This window comes from Periplaneta americana, chromosome 2 (genome assembly GCF_040183065.1).
Source record: "Periplaneta americana isolate PAMFEO1 chromosome 2, P.americana_PAMFEO1_priV1, whole genome shotgun sequence".
NCBI lineage: Eukaryota > Metazoa > Arthropoda > Insecta > Blattodea > Blattidae > Periplaneta > Periplaneta americana.
The window spans coordinates 65,386,751-65,412,607 of record NC_091118.1 but is presented as its reverse complement, the minus strand read 5'-3'; the positions used below and the strand labels follow the sequence as shown (position 1 = coordinate 65,412,607).

Here is a 25,857-nt window from a genome sequence, read left to right as displayed (position 1 = left end):
GCATAGTACAAGATTTCAATGACCAATGCTAGGAGCACTGATTTACAGCATTGTTGTCATTACTTATCGAATGCCCAAATAGATCGATGAAATCAACTTTGTTTAGTGTGGAAAGATAAGAAATTATTCCACCTTTAAAATTAAATAGCATAAGGGAGAGGGTGTGATTTGAAATTTCAAAGTGAGGTGGCTGAGAATGAAGGTGAGGGGATTACTTCTAATATGTAATCACTATTAGTTTTAAACTTCCCTTCTCCAAATCTAAATCAAAGTGATGTTTAAATCAAATTTACTTCAAATATATAGTTGTTGGGACTAACTAGTTTTAAAATGAAAGCACTACATATAATTATGTACAGGGTCTTTCATAAATAACGAGTCTATGGAAAAATTAACTATTTTGGATCATTTTTTGAAATTATGTTCATCCTCACGAGAAAGAACCCTTCCCAGTGCCTTACAGCTGATTTGATGTTCGAGCCTTGCTAAATGAAGTGTTTCCAGGCAGGTGGATTGGTCACACAGGCCCAATCTGTTGGTCTCCGCGATCACTTGATTTGACTCTCTTGGACTTCTTTTTCTGGGGATTCATCAAGGATCGAGTCTATGCGACTAAGCCACACACCATTCCTGAATAGTGGAACGAATTGAACACACAATACAAATGGTTACGCCTGACACAAGAGTTGATACATCGCTTAAATTTGTGCATTCAGCAGAACGGAAGACATTTTGAAAATTCTACACCATAATTTGTCAACAATTGAAACTGTTTTTACATTTATGTGTTTTAATATAGGTTTAAAACACTAACCATTCTTTCGTTTAATAGCTCTGGCGGTGAGGGGAGGAGGTGTTTGTTTCCAAATCGACTTACGGAACTGGGAAGGGTATTTCTCGTGAGGATGAAAAAATTATCCAAATTAGTTTATTTTTCGATAGGCTCGTTACTTATGAAAGACTCTGTACTAGAATAAACCATATTCATTCACTCACTTTAATACTGGCAAACTCCTCCATTGCTGCTTTTGCTGCTGAGGCAGCAACTCTTGGATCCACTACAGAAGCTAGGAATGCAACTGTTGACATAATGGGGTTGCCTGCTTTGCTGAATGGAATGGGTTGGTAGGCTAGTGGTCCCAGCGCACCTCCGCCAGCCTCGTGGTCCTCAAGGTACGGGTCCTCGATGGGCAGACGCAGGAAATGCAGGATGCACTCGTCTTGTGTACGGCTGCCCACGTGTTCACAGACCTTGTTCCAGTCGTCCTTGTACAGTTCTAACCCTTCTAGCAGCAGTAACGTCTCCTGCTCTGTCCATTCTCGTGTCATGCTGGCAGCTGTCTTGTTCCGCAGAGCCGCTGGCTTCCTTGCATATCTGCAAAACAAACGAGTACTGTCACATGCTCATCTGTTCATCAATGATGAATGGCAACATTTTCCTCTCAAATTTATGTCACAATTGATATGGCTAAAGTCTTCCATCATCACTTTGAATACAAGTTAGATGTAAGGAGACCATAATTAGCTTCGCTTGGTATGGAGAGCACTGAAAGTCAAGTTCAATCTATAGTGAAACGATCTCCCCGCACATATTGGTATATGTGTTTACATCTGTTTATTCGTGTGCCTAAGCGTATAAGTCGGTGAACAACAGGAATAGTACTCATGTACGGATTTAGTGACAATAATAACAAAATTGTAAGGGATAGTGACGTGCATTCTATAACCTCTCCTACTCAATTCTCTCCTCACCTTCCAGTGGTACAACCTGTTTATACTGATAAGGCTCTGGGGACAGAGTTACAGCGGTACAGTTGTTCCAACACATATTAAGGAAACGTCATATGAAGCCTGTCCAAGCATTAGGTAGCACTGGACTACTGTGCGACATGCTTGTAACTTGTCCACAGGAATTTTCCTATTACATTCAAATCTCCAAATAAAAATAGCCAGAATTGACCATAAAAAATCCACTGGGGTCTAAGGCCTATATTACACTATCAAATTTCTGTCACAGAAGATTGATAAAATATATATGATAAAATCTTTTACAGTGTAATAGCATCTTTGATCACATCTAGCTGTGAAATAGTTCTGTGATAAAAATTATATGGTCATCATCATATCTTTGATAAAAACTGTGACTAAGAAGAAAGAAAATGACGGCCTGTGGTCTGTGAAAACTACAAAACTTTTAATATCACATTATGAGTCACATCAAATGTTTCATCATTCATTATTAAATACTTAGTATATTTACGATTTCACATCTTCACACTGAAGTTCTCTTGATGGATTCCTTTTGTATCTTTTCTCCCTATCCCAATCTTTAACCCAAATTGTTGGCTTAGAATATAAACCTGCTAACAAAAAGGAAATTTTACAGGGGAAACAAAAAACTTGAGTATAAATTAACTCTGAAACTTTAGGATCAGGTCTGTACTTTAGATTTGGTCCTAAAGCTTCAGAGTGAATTTATACTCAGTCTTTTGTTTCCCCTGTAAAATTTCCTTTTTATTAGTTATCAGGTTTACACTCTAAGCCGACGAAATACGTTTTTTTCTTTGATTTCTTTAGTATTAATGCAATATACATTACTGCACTTACAGTTGCAACAAGCATAGAACTGTTGTAGATTCATTATTAGAACTGTGATGAAAGATATGATAAAAGCTTTGACATAGTGTAATATACTCAAAATCTTACATTTGATCATATATATATTTGATCAAAATTTGATTGTATTCTGTGGCACAGAAATTTGATAGTGTAATATAGACCTAATCCACGAAGAATGATGGTGGTGGTGATGATGGTGATGGTGATGGTGATGGTGATGGTGATGATGATGATGATGATGATGATGATGATGATGATGATGATGATAAAAAAAGTATTTATCTAAAGGCAGGTTATATGCAATAAAAGATTATTTTTACCAGGAATAAGCAAAAATTATATTTTCAGGAGTCAGCCCCTTTTTCTCAGGAGCCAGCACATTTTGTTCACACATGCAATAAGAAAACCATTCCAGTTAAGATAAAGATATATTTACTGAAATGCCATATATAATGACAGTTTGAGCACAGAAAACATTTTAAACAGCAAACATTTCAGCAAAGATACGGACTTACTGGTCAAGTTTGAGGCCGAAGTTAGTCCCAGGATCAGAGTCCGGCTTCTTGGCTGGATCCTTCTTATCCAAGTCTAAAAGTGTCTTGGCAGCTGATGGCTGAGGCGTCTTTGGTGGGTTGATGGGCTGTAGTCCTGATGGAGTGTCTGACAGAACGTGAAAGTGTGATGTAGGTGGAGGACCCATTGGGGTTGGACGACTGTCGGAGTCCACCTGCAAACAAATATTCATCACACAGTTATGCTAATTTTACCTAGGAACGTGTGAGCCATCTGTCCATCCCATATACTACATTACCTTTTATACAAAATTAGAAGCCAATAAGGAATATAAGCCATTTGAAGTGCTATGACTGTCTGCATAAGGCACATTTAGCACAGAGATGGGCATCGTGCCTCACTTGAGAAATAGTGCCTCACTGACCTTCACAGAGCTTATCGCTCTGAGTGACATCATCTTCACAGTCCCCATTACTCCCTCACGTAGCTCCTAGATGTGGGCAGGTTCTATATCACTTTCATAAGCAATATCAGTGGTGGCATAATAGCATTATCAAAGCAATGTTAGAAAATGATTATTTCATGAGAAATGGGAGGAAGAGTTTTTTTGCTGTTTAGAAGGGGAGAACATACGATGTATGTTATGCTCGAAAATCCTATTAGACATTAATAAATTTAATATACAACGACATTACTCCTTATGTCATAAAGAACATGCTGAATTAGAAGGTAAGACAAATTATATGTTATTGTTCGTACTATTCCAAAGAAAATTTATGATCTTAACAATTGCATAATATACTAAATACGACAATATACCTTAAACAAGCTGCATTAAAAGGTACGAGGAAATAAATGTTGTCTGTACGTATTATTTCCAAAAGAAATTTATATAAAAAAATATCAAATGTGCGTAGAAAACGAAATATGATTTTCTGAAATTATTTTAGGTCGAGAACATGCAAATCTATTAAGTAATCTTGATAAACGCCAGAATATTCAAGAAAATAAACGTAGACAACATGATGGAATGTTATTGGCTAGTTACGCAGTTTCTCAACTGTGATTTAAATCAATTCAATGATGGAGAAATAGTAAAGAGGTTTATGATTAACGCTGCCGAATTAATTTGCCAAACTGAATAAAAGTTTTCGAGTCTCTCACGTTAACCAAGCGCTTTCCTAATAATTCGCCACTGACCGCCTTAACGATTATGATAAGGTAACGCAGGTCACAGCAGTTTATATTTCCCATCCTACTCTGGAGTCTCCTCTCCTAGTAAACAAACTATTTCAAATCGAGTGCCTCACATAACCAAAAATTGTGCCCATGTACAGTATGTTGTAGCGGAAGCCATTGAAATAATGCTGCTAATGTTTAAAAAGTGGTCGCAATTTGTATAAATGTTAATAAAATCTATAAATTCCAACCGATTGTGCTAATTCTTTCAGAAAGTGTTTAATACCCATGTCTACACCGTTATCTATCATTGGTTTCGATTTTCGACCCAAAGAAAGAGTTTGTAAAAATTTCGATTTTGAGGGATTTTAAGGCATATAATATTTGTTTAAAAAATTAGAAGAATCCGATGGTATTTGTAATTTTTATTCATGTTTATATGCCTTAAAATCCCGCAATACCAATACCAAAGGGAAAAGAACAGTTAGCAGGTTAGTGGTTTTCACCACATAGGACAGACAGGTTACTCACACCCAGCAGACGAAAAGCAGATCTCCCAGATTTATGTATTCATGTAGTCACAGCATTTATAAAATCATTAAGGCTGCAATGGCTAGGTCACCTAGAACGAATGGATGAGAACAGAATACCTCTACAGGTGTTTAAAGCAAGATGTTATTCAACAAGGAAGAGAGGAAGACCTAGAATACGATGGATGGATAATGTGATGGAAGATCTGAAAATTATGAACGTGAGGAGATGGAGAGAAAAGATTGGAAATAGAAGAGAATGGGACTGATTGTGAAGGAGGCCAAGGCTCACATAGGGCTGTAGTGCCGAGTAGTAAGTAAATAAGTATGTAGTCACAGCACTTTTTCCTAAACTTCAACATACTGGAAACAGCTGGAAAACCACACCAACAACCCACCTGATAATTGATGAGCCCCCACTGTTCCAGGAATGCATGGACCCTCATGATGGCACACACGTCACCTGCCAGGTTCCGTCGACAGGCTGTGCTGGTGATGTACTCTGTAGGGTTCAGTCGGTATGTGTCGATCATGAAGTTACGATACGCCAGGTAGATCTCTGGAGTCTTGGACTTGTTCTTCCCATTGAAGAACTCTGGAAGGGCGCGTTTCTCTACTGTGTGGATAGAGTTGTAGTCAAACCACGCCGAGTAACTAGGAATGATGATGTGGTGAGTCTGCTCTGTCACGTTGTCTTCCTGGCCGTCATCTTTTGCATTGAACTCCTGTGTACAAAATAAAATATACTGTCAGCAACAGATATTGAATGTCCAGTACAACATGCATAACCCATTATAGTTAGAAGATAAATTGCATAAATATAAAACACAATCAGAAGTTATGTATGTTTATCTGAATATGAAAAGTTTTAACAATGCTAACATTTCTCTTCTTAAAAAAAATAGATTATATTTTAACATAACACAGTGTCAATTTTTAAATTATACAATTTCTTGTGAGCAGGTTGTGTTTTGACAATGATTGTCACTTTGCCCTTAAAGTAAAGCATGCTGCTTACTTTTCAGTAACAACACTGTCTGTGAAACATAATAACTAGGGGGCAGATGTTGATGAAAAGTCATCATCTTATTTTTCACATTAAGACGAAATCCTTTCTCTGTTAATATCAACATAAAGAAGTAATTTCTTATATTGCATTTTTTTTACGTTTTTGAACTAATAGGTCATTTTTATATTTTTTTCGGCATTTTTTGATCATTTTTAATACTTTGAAGAACTTTTAGATCATTTGGAATGCCTTTTACTTTCTTCTTTACCGATAGATCTGTTAAATCATTTTCTAAGCAAATAGGCCAGTAGTAATTACCTACTGAATAAGTAAATAACAGTGAAGTTTGAGTTTTATAGTTTGGAACAGACTCTAAAGTCCATCCCTCATTGCACTGAAGGCTTCACTTTACACAATGGAAGTAATATAAAAATGTTTGACAACAGCTTAGTTTAAGCGAGACTTTGATCGGTACTGTTCTTTTGTTGGTATGAGAGTGTCTTTAGAATTTATGTTTGCAAGGGGGGAAACTTCCACCATGTCCTGAACAGGACGTTGTTTTGTCATTCAGTCATTTTTCCATTAGTTTAAGGGTATTTTAATGATCATTTTAAGTAGATTTTTAGGTCATCAACATCCGCCCCCTAATAATAACCATATATTTCAGTAATAAAACACATCTGATCGCACTTCAAAGAAAAATCAGCGTATTGTTTTGTTACATATAGTATACTTTAAGTTTACACAAACAATGTTTTTCATCAAAAGCTGTCACTTGCTGATAATCAGCTGTTTTGAGTATAATGCTGAGAGACTTCTACACATTACAACAGAGTACATATTATGGGGAAAACAAAATTTCATGAAATTTCCCAACAGTATCACGATATATAGTATCAGTATTGTAAACATAACGAAAAGTATCATCTATTTCAGACAAGAAAACGGAAATGACATTGGATGCTAATAGAAAAGAGATAACTCCAATTATTCATGTTTTACTGTCCAATAATGGGCACTTGACTTTGAATCATTCACCCAACATATCAATGCATAAGCAATGCATCAAAGCTGTAATTCTTTTTTTTTTTTTTTTGCCGCCATAGGCATTGCCCTCAATGCATTATGATGGAAGGTCAACTACATAGCACGGCATGCTCATAAATTGATACTGATGAAGAAGAATAATGAAGCAATTGTGAAATATCAGTAGGGGAAATAAGACTACCATGCAAAAGCTATCTTAAAGCACTGCCCTTTTTTTATTTTTTTATTTTTTTCTGGATGAGGGCCCGCAAACAAGCACCACAGCCTTAGGCTTATTGTGCAGCCTCCTTATTGGAATGATTGTTGAAGTCCATTAGGATTGCTCTTAAAGTGCATGATTCACTGCATGGTGTCATCAAATCGATTCAGCCACAGCATCCAGTCTGGAGACCTGATCCTACACCTTCCTGTGATGTTGTTCTGCGACTTCTTCAGATCGATGGCATCTGTTTGCAATTCATGTGCCTGAATCTGCTGAATCCTTAACCAGACGAACATGTCACTGTCAATTCCATGACTCACCAAGGCGTCATCTATCCAAGGGAGCTACACTACCCCGGTCACCCACAGTCTGCTTAAAAGCTTTGCTAGATGTGTGCAACTCCCGCAGACAAATTATTTATGTCACATTTTAAACAAGTTCTGACATTTTCTTTAGAAACACAGACAATAACAAAGAAAAATTGAAGCAGAATTCTGGCAAAAGAGATGAGAATTATGTGAATCATAGTATACAGAACAAAAAAAAATATATATTTATTCTGTCGAATAAAGAATAAGAAAAAAACATTCTGGGAATTGAAAAATTGCAACATAAACCGGAAAATAACAGAATTAGATGGTTCGAACATCTTATGATGATGGGTGATGAAAGATTAGCAAAGAAGACATTGACAATAAAAGTTAGTGGACAGAGACCTCTCGGAAGTCCTGGGACAAGATGTTAAGAGTCAAGTGAAACAGGACGTGAAAAGAAAAATGTCATAGCAAATTAATATAAGAAATTAATATAAGAAACTTTTCTTGACTTTGTATTTACATTTCTGCCAGTTAATTGTGTATCAATAATTGTACAAATTCACAGTAATATTTCTTGCTAAAAATATGCACTCGAAGAAATCTTATGTCTTGTGTATTGTGACAATGCGTAAAAATATATAATTTTCATCATCTGTGCTCAGGACATATTTTGCATTCCACAATGCACTTGGCATTTTTGCATTTGACTTGGGCATATGCTATAATGTTCTTTCCATAATTTTCTTGTCTTAGACTATTTACAAACTTTGAGGAAGTTTTGTCAGTCTTAGTTTATAATAAAAGATGATATTAATACAGTAGTTTAAGGATGATCTTAGAATGTAGGCTTTCACCAATGAGCTCTATACTAAAACTGGAGGCACCACTCAATGCTTTAAAAGCGTAACGCGAATGTTGAGTGCCAGAGGGTATTGTTATCTCTTTCTAACATATTGTTATCCTTGTCTCTCTTGCAGTGAATGATATCGCACACAATAACGGTATATTTATTGCTTACTGCGCATGTGCTACATGATCCTCACGTAAGACTCACTGAAACACATTAGTAGAGCCCAGAATTTTAGGTGCTAAAAGTTAATATTGTTCCTCACTATAGTTTATAAATATAAAAGCCATGTCCCCACTTCTTTGAGACGTCATTCAGTATTTTCCCTTCAGTACCGCTAAAGGTCTCTAATCCTCTTAACCTCACTTACAAATTAGCGCACGGTTTACAAGATCCATTGCTCAGTCCTTTTGACTCTGTTGTCTATTGTTACATATCGGACTCTTGTAAACCAAGCTTAAAACTCTCCTCACGGACACCATTTCTATTCATCTACACTCAGTGTCATTCTTAACTTTTAGCACCTAAAATTCCGGGCTCTACACATTAGTTAGAAAGTGAGAGCAATACCCTCTCCAACATGGCAGCTACAGTCATGTTTTCAGACAGGAAAGAGCAATGCGGTGGTGTCTCCAGTTTAGTATAGATCTCAATGGCTTTCATGTCCGGTATCAATAGATAAAGGATTCTTTGGACTGAGAGGCTGTGGTCTACTGGCAATGTTGCATCCAGATGTTTTGTTTGCAGCTGCGGTAGACATCTTCAGTGGCGAGGTGCATGTGATCTCCTCAGTGTACCAGGGGTTTTGAGAATAGCCCATGTTGATTCTTACCTTGTGATGATGCTGCTGCAAATTTCCACAAAGATGAAGCACTTCTGTTTTACGAAGAAAGCTACCATAAATGAATTCACCCATGAGAGATTATCAGATTACACCCTTCTGAATGCTTCATCAACAATTCCCTCAGTTTTTGGATACAAGAATAACGGATAATCATATACAGCCAAACAGAGAACCAGACAGTAATTAATTTCTTCACTGCTTCAATTTTCAATCTGCCTGAAATATCCAAAAGTGGCACTTATTTATGCTCTAAATAAGGTAGCAACTACAGGTTAGAACCCGAATGTAAAATCTCGATTTCCCTTCGGTTATATGCAACAAGCCCTAAATCACTTAGAATCATTTCCAGACTGGACAAAGAGAACAGAACGTCCTATGCTCATTGACGAAGAGTAATAAAATCCATTTTGTATGAGTTCCTGGATACATGGTACCTGATACAGGTAATCATTTTGCTAAAAAAAAAAGTAATTCATCTTTCCATAATGATGGACCAGAGCCCTTTTATTCACCTTCTTGTGTCTGTTGGACTCAAGAGTACTGAAAAGAAATCTTAAGAAATTAAGACAGGCTTGAAGTGAAGTACCAGATATAAGATGCGGAACATGTACTCACTGAGTACTTTCCCCTCTTTTTTTTTTCCTTCAACCCAGTCCGATGCCAGCGCTGAGCGCATGGTCTTGACATCTCTCGGCTGTGATCACTGGCATTTACCCATTATTCTCTACAAACCTTGCATTTACTTATCGAGTAAATAAAGAAGATGGCTTCGAAACAAAGGTTTAATTTCTAAGATGAAAGGGAGGAAAAGTATTTTTTCTCCCTTCAAGATGGAAAAATGGAATGTTTACTTAGGATCAATTATATTCAATGCTAAGTACACGCCACTGCATGTTGACATTGAGCCAATGTTCCGCATCACTACTTCATAAACAAATGATGCTAAACCTTGGAAGGGGTTGAAATGGACTTTTTACCCATGATGCTCAGTTCCTCAACACTAGGATGCTCTTTATCACCTACCCTATTCAACATTTGCTTGGAGGATTTAGTGAAGAACGGTTTTCAGAACACGGAAGGGGTGATAGTAGGAGGAAGAAGAATAAAGTGCATAAGATTTGCTGCTGATATGGCATTGTTAGCAGAAGAGGAGATGATACTAAGAGATATGTTACTGGAGTTAAATGACAGCTGTGAGCAGTATGGGATGAAGATAAATGCAAACAAGACAAAGACCATGGTTATAGGAAGAAGGTAAACTTGCGAATTCAAAATGAGGCAGTGAACAAGTAGACAGCTTCAAATACTTGGGGTTTAGTATAAGCAGTAACATGAGCTGCTGACAGAAAGTCAAAAGGAGGATAGCAATGGCAAAGAAAGCTTTTAATAGAAAAAAAGAGCATCTTCTGCGAACCTCTGGAAAAATAACTAAGGAAGAGACTAGTGAAGTGCTTTGTGTGGAATGTGGCACTGTATGCAGACAGAAACATGGACATTACGACAAAGTGTTGAAGAGAAGCGACTAGAAGCATTTGAAATGTGAATATGGAGAAGAATGGAGCACGTGAAATGGACAGACAGAATAAGAAATGAAGCTGTGCTAGAAAGAGTGGGCGAATAAAGAATAATGCTGAAATTAACCAAGAAGAGAAAAAGAAATTGACTAAGCCACCGCCTACTGAAGGATGCACTGGAAGGAATGGTGAACGGAAGAGAAGTTCAGGGCAGAAGAAGATATAAGATGATAGACAACATTAAGATGCCTGGATCATATGCGGAGACTACGAGTAATGCAGAAAATAAGAAAGATTAGGGAATGTTGAATTTACAGTGAAAGACCTGCCCTTGGGCAAAACACAATGAATGAATGAATGAATGAATGAATGAATGAAGTAAAATAACCCTCTCCTCCAGAATATTCAGTACTCAAAAGTTGATCTATAAGATATGATAAAGAGAAAATTTACCAGAATCAAACCTGCACTTTACTTACTATACTATTTCCAACTAAAGATTGAAGTAGACATAAACAAAACCGAAATGCATTACTCCAAATCGCAAGCTAGCTACTAGCAAGTGAGCATGCAGAGCAGTCATAATCCGATATACAGCAGACAACATTTCAACACATTCATTAAACTAACCCGTAAAATGCTCATAGAGGATTAATAAAGACTTACATGATTTTAATAAAGTTAAAATGTTATTAATATAATAGTTACATTCCACTTACGTCAGTGTTTGGAATATATCAGTCCCCTAACTGCTCATTGCGCAACTCAAACCAAGAAATGGATTCGGAACATCTCAAAATCTGTGCTTCAGTGGCTGACTATGATAATATCTTTGAAAAATATTGGAGTGCAAGAGGTCAAATGACTTTATTGTCAAACCCCTGGCATTAGAAAACAACAACAACAACAACTACTTACGTCAGTGTGTGAACTCGTATAACAATCGGAACTTGAAAGCGGCTCTATCCCCTCCATATCCGACATAACCACAACACTATAACACACACTTCGTGTACTGACTGCTTTAACAATAGGATACTATAATACAATACAATAATCACTGTCGAGTGCCACGAACAAACTACAGTATGACTGAGACACTGACCTCGACCTCAGATGGTGCGAGAAAGATGAAGTCTGCGATTCACAAAGGCATCTTTCACATGATTGTTCTCGGAAAGCACACGGGCTAGAGGCAAAGGGGAGACGAATTTTGTGCTGACAGACATGGTGATTCAATAATACAGGGATATAGAGATATCGAAGAAATTTCATTAGCTAGATATATGCGTGTTGATATCGAAGAATAGTGGATTTTCTTTTTCTGTAGATTCGTGATTAAATGTTATTCTTTGAAGAGCAGAGAATTTCTTTAATTCTACAGAAATTTCTTTGAGGTTGCCAACACTGAATCTCGCACTGTGTTATACCAGCTGTGCTGATGTGCTCTGTAAAGCTGCAGGTCACCTTGGGAGGAACTTAATGCTTATTACGCATGCCATGTTACAATAATTTATCATGCAATGTCTGAAACTACTAATATAAACATATTGTTTAAATCATAAGAAAGTGTTTTTTTAAGCATGTTGAATTTACCCGTATTCCATGTATATTATACATTTTATTATTTTAGAAGGCACTATTTTAATGTGAGGAAGAAGATGACAAGCATGAGCCTGGAGGCATTGTGCGTTCAATAGCCAATCAGGAACTATTATGCCATGTACATTTATTTACATTTACTTCAATCTTTAGCTGGAAAGAGAGTAAGCTATCTCAGCTCTCATCCTTAAATAACCAAGGTGAAACATTGTCCTGTACTTAAAGAATTATCAACTAGTACCTGTGTGTTGTTATCCGATGCTTTGCCGGTCTGACTATCTTCACCCTTATCAGCTTCTTCTTCCAGCTCTGTCATTGTACCCCCCTTAATTGGCTGCAAATCATTGTCCTTCTTAGAAGATGACCCTGAAACAGTATCTTTTTTGAACACTATAGCTAGAAGCGATTAAGTTGGAAAATGTAAACATGAATTTTGAAAACATAAAAAATAAGTTCAAATATTTATTAACATCATACTCAATTTAATATAATTCAAGCAATTATACAAATATACCATTATGCATCTTTGACCTGTAGTAAAATAACAGCTCAAAGGTATGTGGTATATTAGTAGTATAGAGAGTCAAAAATCCGAGGACGTGTTTTATTTTGGAGACAGAAGGGAAAATTAAAGATCTCAGTGCTGCATGAAAAAATGGGCGAGGAGGCCAACTTTTGCTAGTATTTTCGGAGCATGGCTGCCACACTGAAATCAGTCATAGTAGTCACATTTTTTAAATGCGTAGTGAGTAATGTGGCATATCAAATAAGATCAAAATTTACTCTGGAATTCATTCAAAATTTACTCCGGAATTTAGTGATGTAATCAGATTTCAATCAATCAATCAATCAATTGTTTATTAATGCCATGAGCAACAGTTTGTTGCAATAGACATAAAATATACTAAATTACAAGAAATATAAAATAATATTTGACATAAAATATAAAAACAGATGAATACAACAATACAAATTAAATACAATACTGGTAATAATAATAATAATAATAATAATAATAATAATAATAACAATAACCAATACTAATAATAATCGTAATATACAGAGCAATGCAGTTTATAAATTTGGAATACATTTACAGTGGAGTCAAGAAATTCACTAATACTATAGAATGAATGGTTGATTAACCAGTTATACAAAACAGATTTAAATTGTATATAACTTGTATCATGTGCCTTTTGTGGTAACTTATTAAACATTGTTATAGCAATAGAATTTAACCATTTTTTGGACTTATCTAATCTAACTCTAGGTTCTGAAAGACAATAATTGTACCCTCTATTACAGTAATGAACTTCTGTTTTAGATGATAAGTATTAAGGTTTTTCTTAATTTTTATTAGACATTGGAATATATATACATTTATGACAGTTACATTTTGTTCTTCAATAAATAGGGATCTACAATGAGCGTCATATGCAGACCCTGTTAAAATGCGTATAGCCTTTTTTTTTTTATAGAATCTTGGATATGCTACTGCTATTTTCCAAAATATAACTACCATATGATAACATATTATTGAAAACGGCATAATAAGAATTTATAAGGTAGAATTTTGGTATTAAAGGTTTTAAATGTCTTAATAAGTAAATTACTCTTGATATCCTAATACTTAACATATTACTATGTTCATCCCATGCTAGTTTAGAATCACTGATGAATGCCTGGGGAATGCAGTTGTCGTATCACAGCTGCAGATTTCAAAAACCGACATTCAGAAAGATACCAATTCCACACAGCACTGTTGCACACTTGATATCCAAATTTAGAACAACTGGCACTGTTCAAGACAAGTCAATCAGCTGAAAACTTCAACTAACAAGGGAACCTCAACACTGGTCTTGGCGTTATTCGTCAAAAGTCCAAAATATTCATTGACAATACTCCAAATGCTTAGCACTACATGAAAATGCTACAGGGAATAGTTTTCCTGTCCTTTACAACTCAAGATGGCAGTTTCCCTTATTTCCAACTCACCACACTATGGCACAAACATTCGTGAATGGCTAATGTTCAGTTTCCTGGTCATTGGATTGGCCATCGTGATCCTGTGTAATAGGAACTCAGATCACCCAATATTACACTATTAGACTTTTATCTGTAGGACTACAACAACTTGTGTATGCTGTGAAAATCCGCAACATAAACCATCTTGGGCAAGGCATTCTGGAGGCTGTCACAACAAAGTGTCTTCCCCTTGTGTTCAGCATATTGAACACATCAAATAACTACACTATAAGTAGAATTTTTAGCAGTATTTTGAAAGCCAGATTTGAAAATGAAATCGAAGGAAAAATATCAGAGAATCAAGCAGGGTTTGCTACAGGTCGAGCATGCATGGACCATATTTTCAATATTAGACATATTAGTTAAAAATCACATGCCTAAGCTCAAGAGATCCATCTTATATTTGTAGACCTTGAGGAGTATGACTTTGTACACATTAATCAGCTGTGGAGCGCAAAGGAAAGTATTAGTGTTGACATTAATGTAATATCAATTATCAAGAGATTATACCAGAAGACTCAAGCTGTAGGGAAGAGGATCTTATATTCATTCCAAGTGACCAAAGACCTCAGACAAAGATGTGACATGCCCCCCATCCTTTATAATATATACAGTACATGCAACAAATACACCATATCCTGCTTAGAGGGATTGAGAACTAAATGCTCACCATTTAAAATCAGATGAAGGTATAGTTATGATTTACATCTGACTAGATGCAGAAACTGTCCAAGTTTATGCACAAATGGTTTGAAAGCAGTTGCATGTTCATGCACATGTGCACTAACGTTTATCGTGGAAACTAGCCTGGCGCCATTCAGTAGAACATTCCGTCATTGGACCATTCTTCTTCATCGAGGCGACAATCAAAGGGAATGTGTATCTGGACATGTTGCAGAACTTTTGTTGTTGATCAATTCCCCTAGGATCGGTTTTTCAGCAACATGGGGCTCCACCCCATCACTATGGAGCAGTGCATGGCTTCTTGAATGCAAACTTTCTCAGTAGGTTGATCGGAAGAGGAGAACACTTGCCTGGCCACCTAGGTCAACCGACTTGACGCCCATTGACCTTCCTCTGGGGCTTTGTGACAATTGTTGTGTACCAATGTGATACAGTTGACACTTTGGAAAAACTGATGCAACGCATTATAAATGAAGCTGCGCTAATCGCCCCACAAATGTTATGGAACACTTGACAGAAGGTTGAGTATCTCTCAGATCTCTTCAGAGTAGCTTGAGGCGCACACATCGAGTTGCACTGACCATTCTCCGAAACTTCGAGATTTTTACATCAAGTTATACAAAAAGTTATGTTATAAAACCATTATTTAGACTTCAAATTAGCACTTATTTCTCTATCCCTCTAAGCGGGACACAGTGTATTACAGAGATGGAATCGATCATGTGTTGTTGTTGTTTTCTAATGCCAGGCGTTTGACAATAAAGTCATTTGACCTCTTACATTCCAATATTTTTCAAAGATATTATTATGGTCAGCCATTGAAGCACAGATTTTGAGGTGTTCCGAATCCATTTCTTGGTTTGAGTTGCACAATGAGCAGTTAGGGGACTGATATATTCCATTTCTATGCAGGTGTTTGGCCAAACAATCATGGCCTGTTGCCAATCTAAATGCAGCTGCAGACGATTTTCGTGGTAAATCGGGAATTAACTGTGGATTATGATGCAGAGAGTTCCATTTTTTCCCTTGAGATTGTGTTATCAAATTTTGTTTGTTGAAGTCTACATATGTAGATTTAATAAATTTTTTCACAGAGTAATATGTAGATTTAGTAACAGGTCTGTAAGAGCAGTGCTGCCCTTCTTTGCTAGTGCATCCGCATTCTCGTTTCTCAGGATTCCACAATGGGATGGTATCCATTGGAATACAATTCTTTTATTGAGTGATATTAATTGAAGAGCATTTTAGTTATTTCTACTGTTTGAGATGAAGGTGTGTGTTTAGAGACTATTAATAGAATAGCTGCTTTGGAGTCTGACAATATAACTGCATTCTTAAATTTATTGATGTGAAATAGAAGATTCCTAAGACTTTCACTTATTGCAACGATTTCTCCATCAAAACTTGTTGTTCCATATCCAAGAGATCTATAAAGTGAGAAGAGACAGCACGTAACACCTGCACCGGCATCTGCAATCGATCATGTAGAAATATGTGTATCCCAGTTGGTCATGGGACAAAACACACTCTTCTGTTTGCAGACGACCAGGTACTGATTACCGAGTGTCATGAAGATGCTAAATACATGATTAGAAAGCTACTAGAAGCCTTCAAAATAGGGGATCTTCGTGTCAACATGAATGAAACAGAATATCTTGTTGTGAGAGGTGGAGGAAGAGAGATTATCCTACCTCAAGGAACAATTGAAGCAGTAAAACAGTTTACATATTTGGGGTCGGTAATTCACTAATCTGGCAGCTGTGAAGCAGATGTAGAATAAAGAATAAGACAAGCAAGAGGAGCCATAAGAATGTTGAAAAGGGGGGTCCTGTGCAGTAGAGGTATCTCCAAACAGACAAAGAAAAAGATTCTTTTAAGTGTTGTAGAAAGTATTCTAACTTATGGAGTGGAGGGATGGGCACTTGTTGAACACCTTAAATCAAAGATCGAAGCAGTGAAGATGGAAGGAATAAGAAGAGGAGCGAGGGTGTCCAGGTTAGAGAGGAAAAGGAACTAGGCAAATAAATTTATTCTCGCATGTTTATCAAAAACATTCTTGAATTTTAATATGAAATATGAAGATATACGACAGATGATTTTTTTAAAATAGGTAATTTTGCGACACTTTATCAACATCTTAGGTTATTTAGTGTCTGAATGAGATGAAGGTGATAATGCTGGTGAAATGAGTCCAGGGTCCAGCACCGGTAGTTACCCAGCATTTGCAAAGACAAGATGATGGATATGGAAAAGCCAGTAACTAAAAGAACTGAGATGACAATCCTCCAGTGGTATGGATATGTATGAAGAATAGAGGAGGAAAGGTGGCCAAAGATAATTCTTCAGTGGTCACCCCGTGGAAGACAAAAGCATGCGTCACAGAGAACAACACGGAGAGCTGGGGTGGTGCAAATGATGAAGAATTGGCATCTACAGGAGGAAGATTGGATGAACCGTGAAGGATGGCGGAAGGGAATTCAGAGTAACTGCTGAAGAGTGGAAAAATCCTCAAAAGTAAAAGTAAATAACACATCACAGGGTCCTGTGTTAATATTATTTAATAATAATTTTTTAATCACAACACATACATCAAATCTTATTATAGCAATGAATTCCTGAGTAAATTTTAGTCTTATCCAATATGCAATATGACCACTTTCCCATTTAAAAATGTAAATTTGATCCAAAATGGCGGCAGTGTTTCGGAAATACCAGCAAAGGCCGGCCCCTTACTCATTCTTTCATGGGGTACTTAGATCTTTAATTTTCCGTTCTGTTTTCGATATAAAAGAATGTCCTGGGACTTTTCATTTTTAGTAGTATTTTATTTAATAATGCTTTCAGCTGCTGAAGTTAATCAGTGTCGAAAGTCAATGTGAGCGATAACTGCCTGACAAATTTAGCCTCAAGTCCTGTATCAGTGACAGGTTTTTTTTTTTTTTTACACCTTGTAAATAAACAACATGGAACATCCACCTTTATTTCCCAACTAGAGGAAGTCACACTATGAATTTTATCTCCCTTTATACCCAGGGCCACATTTAAGCATGGACTTAATGGGCCCAGGACCAGGGCAGCCAATTTATAGGGAAGCAGAAAATAAACAGTAAACATTTTAAAAATGAGTTTCGAGAATACGTGCAGATGAATTGGCCAAAAAAGGTTTTCAAAATTTATTAATAGGACCTGAGCCTGCTGTAGGTATCTCTTATGATTCCATAAGGTGGGCTATTGGGGACTGTATGACAAAAAAAACATAGAGTACTGGCAATTCACTGATGGACGCAAGTTTCGAAAACACTACTGACAAGGACTAAAAACACCAGATCACGAGAACTGCTGAAGCTAGGCAGAAGGCAATTGTCCAGGTTGGTAGGACTACTAACAGGTCATTGTCTATCAAGAAGACATCTCTATAAGATGGGACTATACATAAATCCTTCATGTTGGAGATGTCATACGGCTGATGAAACAGCTTACCACATTCTCTGTGAATGTGGATGTGTAACAAACCTGAGAGGTCACTATTTTGGAAATCGCTTTCCAAAATTAAATGATCTTTCACAAGTCTCCCTTAAAGAAATTACGTCCTCCTTGAAAGGATCAGGATTGTTGGGTGATAATGCAAGAGGCAGCACAAACGATTTCTAAGGATTGAAGAGCTAGCTAGAGTCACTGATTGCACCCCCTGTAAATGCAATACAATACAAAAATAATGGGTGACAACATTCCTTGCTCAAACTGGGTCATCATAGGAAATTAAAAATAAGGTATAACCTTATTTATAATCTGTACAGTTGAATAGTTAATTTAATTAATGATAATTAAGAGTTTTGTATCATTTTTATAATCTGTACAGTTGAATAGTTAATTTAATTAATGATAATTAAGAGTTTTGTATCATTTTATTGTAAACTAACGTTAATAATTTACCTTATTATATAAAGAATTGAAAATAAGCATTATGTCACGTCTCATTACCAAGTCCTATGTTTTTGTGAAAAATCCTAGTTTTACAGATAAATGTCCTGCTTTTCATTTATTTTTCATCTGGTAATCCAATCTATGGTGGTATGCAAAACTTTAATTTCTCTTTGAAAAGGAAGCATTTAGACAGAATTTGAACACACAAACACTGGACTTAATGGCAAGCAAGGAACTTGTCGATAATCAAGGGCAAATACTTTAGAATGAAAAACTTTCTAGATCAATACCTGGTTTAGGAACTGTGACCTCTTGAATGTTCGGCTCAGGTGGAGGCTCTTCCATTTCCTTTGTGAGATCATCAGCTTCTTCTTCACTTTTGTGCTTCTTACTGCTTCCACTTGCAGCCGGGCTGCGTCCACTGAAACAATGCACAAAGCCATCAACACCTGGAACTCACCATCCAACTCTTCTGCATTCCAATGGCTGTACACTGACCTCTTTCTCTTGTCTCGTTTGGGCGGAGGGGAAGGAGATCGTTTGCGTTTTGGTTTCTTCTTGTTACGGTCTGGATCTGATTGACTCATCAGGTCGTCCACAGATAACCGCAGCTGAAAACAAGACAAAAGTTATAAAATATAACACTTTCACAGTGATTATATTAAGAAAAATTTTGAGTTTTTATAATAAAAGTTCTATCATTAGAGTAATGTCTTTCCAAGACTTGAAAAATCGCCTACTTTGTGGGCTTCATTATTGTAAAATGGAATAATATCGGATCTAAAATAGGATAATAACAATCATTTTTAGATCTTATAAAAAATCTCGCAAAATTACATTCCACAACACAAATTAAAGAGGTTAATATAATCTATAACAAACTAGCATTCTACTGGTATAATATTATAGAACTGTTGAACTCTAATTACCATTAATTATTTATAAAACATCGACAATCACTGTTCCTTCATGAAATGGGTTAACATCAATATTTATTTTGCTTGGTGATCGTTGTTACACAACCACGAGATGTTACCAATCATAATTTGAAACATATTTCGGTTTCAAAACCGCAGAGGAAAACGTAAAATATGTTTAATCTGTCACATTTTTATTTAAATGTATAAAATTATAATTCTGAAATTTTGCTTCCTTTAATCATCCAACCTATTTTTATCACAAATTTATAAAAAATTTGAAGACTTAAATATTTTCGTTACAGTACAACATTATTTCAATCTTTCAAAGATATGAATACGTACATTACTTCACATCAATTACTATTAAAATGAAAGGAATAAAATTTGTCCCGTCAGTAAGACAATTTGAATCATCTTTCTTATTCACTAGTCCTATAAAAGTGGTTTTATTTATGGGAAAGATTCGTTTTAAAATTCTATGATTTTGGTGTTATTGCCAATTTGGTGGTGTTATTTTAAAATTTATTGTTTTATAATCTTGGTTTAAGATATTAAACATGATATATCAATGGTTAATTGAATTGAACTAAATTTATGGGAAGGGGGGGCACTATGGCCCAGCATTGCAACCGGTTACGGTCTATTGCACTAACTCTCAAGCTCAATACGTACATTTCCAAACCCAGGTTCGCTGTATACCCAGGTGTCGAGCAGGCAACCCCCCCCACTCATTCCTAGGCCAGCCCCCTCTGTGCATCGCCAGCTGGCGATCAGGGAATGCTATGGAATGATGACGAAATGGAGATGGAATGATGTAAATGCCTAATATGGGGAAAAAAAGGGAGAACCCCGAGAAAAATCCCAACTGTGAATTTGTCCACCACAAGTGTCACTAAGGATTTTTCAATGAAAAATCCCAGATCTGACAGGGACTGGAATCCGGGCGCAGCGTGACAGGTCAGAGATTTGACCACTCAACCACCGCAGGGGTATATTATCAATGGTTAAGAAGTGATAAGTGATAACTCATATCTACAAAAATGGTAATTTATTTTAACTACCGGTACATTATTATTTAGATTAACCATATTATTATTATGTTCACAAAATTCAACAGTTAACTAATAGTTCGTACTCGAATAGAAGATCTTCCAAAGCAGAAACATATATAAATAGCTTTGTAGTTTGAAAAAAAAAAATAATTTTTTTAACATTTTTTTGATTCACCTGTAAATTTACAGATACGAGGTATCTCACTTCTTAGCCATCAATATGCAGCACTTTTAGTATCAATTTTCAGTTTTTACTATTTAATTATAAACAAATTAAATATAAATTAATATTCTAGGCTAGCTCACTTAAAGTTTAACATTTTAATTTTACAAAAGAAAGCTCTATCACAGGTATGCACGGGTGTGAATTAAGATTTTTGATGAGAGAGGACTAGAATCCTAAGATAGAAAATACCTCTTCGGTGTTGGACCTTGGACTCATTTCGCCATCATTTATTCACATATCATAAATTCATCATCAAGCATACAATAGCCTGAGTTAAGTTCATGGTGATGCATGCTGAACAGTACAAGCGTCCAACCATATCGGAATTTCGCCAAACTGAACATATTTATGTATTGCATACATAATACAAATTGATGACAACAGAGTGACAGAGGCAACCTCAACCTCATTCAATAAGGCTCAATGCTTGGTCGCACTGAGTTGCTTGTCTTGCATCTTGATCATAATAATTATATCCATTAGCAGGCTTAAGATAAGATGTGTAATTCCTAAGTTATTGATTGTTGTCAGCTTGCTGATGACAATACATCAATATTATTTTTTTTGCTTACTTTATACTTTATACAGTATACTTGTATTAAAACAATTATATTTTTTGAGAGGGATAGAAGTTATCCCTGGCAGGGATATTAATATGAATTTATGAGAGAGGGATAACTTTCCAACAGGGAGGGAAATCCCCTCCATCCCCCGCATTAATTCGCACCCTGCCATATGCATAAAACTACGTAAGATAAGAAGATTAAAATCTTGACCTTACTTTATGAGTACATTCTAGTCCTGACTATGTTTTGTGTTAAGAACAAAGATACATTTAGTACTAATCAGAACATTTAAAAAGGTTAATACTGACACAAATCTGTCCTCTGTAAGTCTCACTGTTATGAAAAGAAGTTCACTATTCATATATTACAGTCTTCAATGCTTTGGAAGGCTGAGAGAAGAAGTTTAGAACACAATTAACATTTCTCCATATCCATACCTTCTACTCAACTGATGAATTGAAAATATACGTACACTATTGAATTAATCTGCTTACTATGTATTATATATTTTTTTTATAATTTTCTGCTTGTTCCATATCTCAAAGCTACAATGCTGATGTAAGTTGTATAGAATACAATAAATGAAATGGAAATTAAACAGCAATGATGGCAATTAAAATTTGCTAATAGTGATGACAATAATGATGGAAACTATAGTAGCCAACCTTATGAATCTTCTTGTGTCCACCTTCGTCCACTTCGTAATCTTCCTCAGTCATCCACTCGTTGTACTGGTCGAGATCTAGCACCCACATTGCTGCCACCTGTAGCACATAAAGCAAACATCCTCATTTAAACCATCAACTTTATCTATACAAGGATCTCTCAGTACCAGCCCTTTTCTTTTTCTTACAAGAAAGTGAAAGACATAAAATCTCCAAAACCAATCAACCTATATGGTTACATAAACTGCAACAAAAAATTAATTTTTAAATCATCTTATTCTTCTTCTTTCCTGGTTAGGTTTTTTCCGAGGTTTTCCCCAACCATAAGGCAAATGCCAGGTAATCTTTTGGCGAATCCTCGGGCCTCACCTCATCTCACTACATCTCACAAAAATGTTGTAAAAAAAATTGTAGAAAATTACAAAACTGTAAAACTGTAAAAATTGCAATTTTAATATTGTAAAATTTTTACTTGTTCCACATCTTAAAGCTTCATTGCTAATGTAAGATCTATGGAATATAATAAATGAAATGAAATGAAATGAAAAATGTAACGAGTGGATAGGACACAGAGAACCCAGAGAATGGTCTCCAAGATCGCCAGACTTAAATCCCCTTGATTTTGCCTTATGGGGTCATCTGAAGGAAAAGGTGTACAAAGTGAAGATTCGTGAACTGCAACATCTACGAACACAGATCGAGGAAAAATGTCGTGAAACCATAGTTGATATGTTACACCACATTCTCAATAGTATGAAATTTCGCCTCCAGACATGTTATGAACTTGGAGGCGCTCATATTGAGCACATACTATAATTTATCCTATGATGCAGGACTTGTCTCACACCCTGTAGATTTCTTTTACGTTGAAAAAAGGCTAGGTTGCAATTAATACACTACTACAGTATTCACATGGCTGTTTTTAATCAAAAAGACATCGTACTATTCGTACATTCAGGCCAATGTGGTATATCAGAGTATCATTTACCCGCCACGGTCCAGTGTGAGATGCAGGGGAATCTGGTGGATCTACTGGGAGCTCCATGTTGGTCCACGTGTCATGGCTGTCTGGAAAGTAATACCAGTGGAGCAACACCATGCGATCTCGCTTCATTGTGGGGCGGGCATACTCCTCATCCAGTGGATCACAGGGGGGATAAATAATGTGAGTTGCTTCGTCTTCATTGTCTGTAATAAAATCACACTCATAGTGAACTCAGGTTTCATTTACGATAATGGTGAACAATTCACTGATGTTATCATCAGTGGGATGCACTGCTTGCAAAATGGTTACAGTCATAGCATCTACTTCATATTCTGGAAATCAAGGGAAAAAAGGTCAGTGTTAAGCCTAGTCTCCACTATTAAACATTTAACAACAACATGTTAAATATAACACGTTGAATTTAACATGCATATGGACATTTCAAGTCTCAAAACTGAGTATGTTGAAGTTAACACTTTTAACATGTTGGCATGTTTTCCAGCAGAAATGGAAAACATGTCAAGTCAATTCACTTGCTCGTGCAATGTCGGTACAATTCGGCAAAGTTCGTACAGTTTCTATAGCAACTAACTTTCGATTTTGTGGCGTGTAACTAGGAGCACCTCTTGATTTTTTTTATACGATCCTTAGTGTTGGCTGTAAGTTGTTCAAAGTACTGGAGTGGACGAAAGAAAATACGGTTAAAATAAAAATGATTAATGCACTGATGGAAAAGCCTTGTTTGTGGGATGTGGCTGCAAAATAATAGAGACAAACCAAAGAAGACTGACTGTCTTAGAGAACTGAAATTATTATTTAACTGTTCTCGAGAATACAATAGAGAGTTTTTGCATCCTCGTGGTACGCTAAACGTTAATGCTATGTTGACGTCAGTAATGGTCGTATTTGATGATGTATGTTAACATTAACATTCGTAAAACTTCGGAAAGAATAACATGATATTAGCCGCTCGTTTAACATTTATCATGTCGTAGCGCCTATCACAGTCAATCAATCACACTGTAATTTTTTTAAATGAGGTGAAATGGCTGCTCTTATTTGTGTGTCTTCCTTTGATATGACAGAAAATATTTTTTGCAGCACTACATTATTGAAATCGTGTTCTGACATTCTCAGAAAGTTTTTTTAATCCAAATCGATCTTCAACTTTAAGCTCGTTTCGAATGTCTTCTGCATTGTGTCTTTTACTAAGATATTGCCGCATCCACATTCTCATTTCTTCCTTTTCAAGGCCTTGTAACAAGCAATAGAGGCAATTACAAAAGCCAAACCACCTTCATCTGAGTCCATTGTCCAAGGTTTGAAAACAAGACACTACCTACATTAAAATCTCACAGACTGTTTATGATGGATTACGCAAGGAAAGTAAAGTTTAACATGTTTAACAGTGTGGACAAAGTGTTAAATGAAATTAGCATTAACATGTTTAATCAACATGTTGGGATGTTAACAGTAAACAGTTTAACATTTAACATGTTGTTGTTAAATGTTTATCAGTGGAGACGAGCCTTTACAGACACCAATTCTGCTGAACTTTCATGAGCTCAAACTACACTGATGGAAAAACAATATTCATCCGAAAATCCTGTCGAATGGACCTTAATTTTCGAGTTATTAGCATTTTGAATTTCCTTATAGCCCTTATTATACCTACTGATGATGTTCTTAAAGACAGTCCTGTAGCGCAGTTGAAAAGGTGCTGGACTGATATTCATTGATAGTTTGAATCTATTTCTCATGATTTTTATTGCATTTTTTATTCTACATTTTTACTTTTCTTTCACTGCAATTTTTATAATTCATACTACATATTTTGTCAGTTACTTTTATTCTTATATTTATTGTATCAACAGTAATCTCACTAAAGGTTTTGATTTATATAGAGAAAATCGAATGAATTTAATTGACTATTACACGATGAGAAGAAAGTATATAAAGATTACAACAAATAAAGTATTCTAATACAATAAAATATTAATTAACTTATGACAATACTAAATTGTCTTCAAATGTATTATTGTACCATCTCATCATTACAAATATTCTGCTAGATGGCATCATGGCAGTAGTGTGTTACGATAAACTGTTTTCTTGTTACCGGTTGTGCCAACTATACAATCTTCATTGAACTCTATGGATGATTACTAATCAAGAAAGCTTTGTTGATTCAGTTTCATTTTTATTACAACAGTTGCATTCCACTTTAATTATCAATATATATTAAGCAATCTTTGATACATAACTATCCATAATCTCATACAGCAGAAGCTATAACATAACCTAAATAATATAAACAAGATAAATTATAGAAAAGTTTTAATTAAGGATGATGAAATAAACATAAATCAGTTTAAAACGTACAATTATTGAAAGTACAATGTTGGCAAAACAAAGAAACCAATGCTAGGGAGGTGATAAAACAAACAAATGCTAGGGAGCTGATAAAAATTGTAGGATAAGCAGCCATGATTGGTTGAAACACGCCGTTCTGTACTGTTTATTGGTCGAAAGTAGTATGACATAGTAAAAGTGTACTATCATTATAATACAATTGAAAGACGATATC

At 35.8% G+C, this 25,857-nt stretch overlaps 1 protein-coding gene across 2 annotated transcripts in view; it reads right to left on the bottom strand.

Moving 5' to 3' along the window:
• The window catches only part of mor (SWI/SNF- related protein mor), a 52,199-nt gene that overhangs the window by 5,869 nt on the left and 20,473 nt on the right, over positions 1 to 25,857 (bottom strand). Inside the window, exons 5-12 of one of the 2 annotated variants that reach the window (XM_069817896.1) lie at positions 23,274 to 23,473; positions 22,286 to 22,384; positions 19,355 to 19,467; positions 19,147 to 19,277; positions 12,465 to 12,601; positions 5,240 to 5,566; positions 3,135 to 3,346; positions 997 to 1,375 (exon numbers count right to left, since the gene is read on the bottom strand). In XM_069817896.1, the coding sequence (XP_069673997.1) occupies positions 997 to 1,375; positions 3,135 to 3,346; positions 5,240 to 5,566; positions 12,465 to 12,601; positions 19,147 to 19,277; positions 19,355 to 19,467; positions 22,286 to 22,384; positions 23,274 to 23,473 (1,598 nt within the window). The remainder of the gene's footprint in view (positions 1 to 996; positions 1,376 to 3,134; positions 3,347 to 5,239; positions 5,567 to 12,464; positions 12,602 to 19,146; positions 19,278 to 19,354; positions 19,468 to 22,285; positions 22,385 to 23,273; positions 23,474 to 25,857) is intronic. The other variant, XM_069817897.1, reaches the window with a different exon arrangement.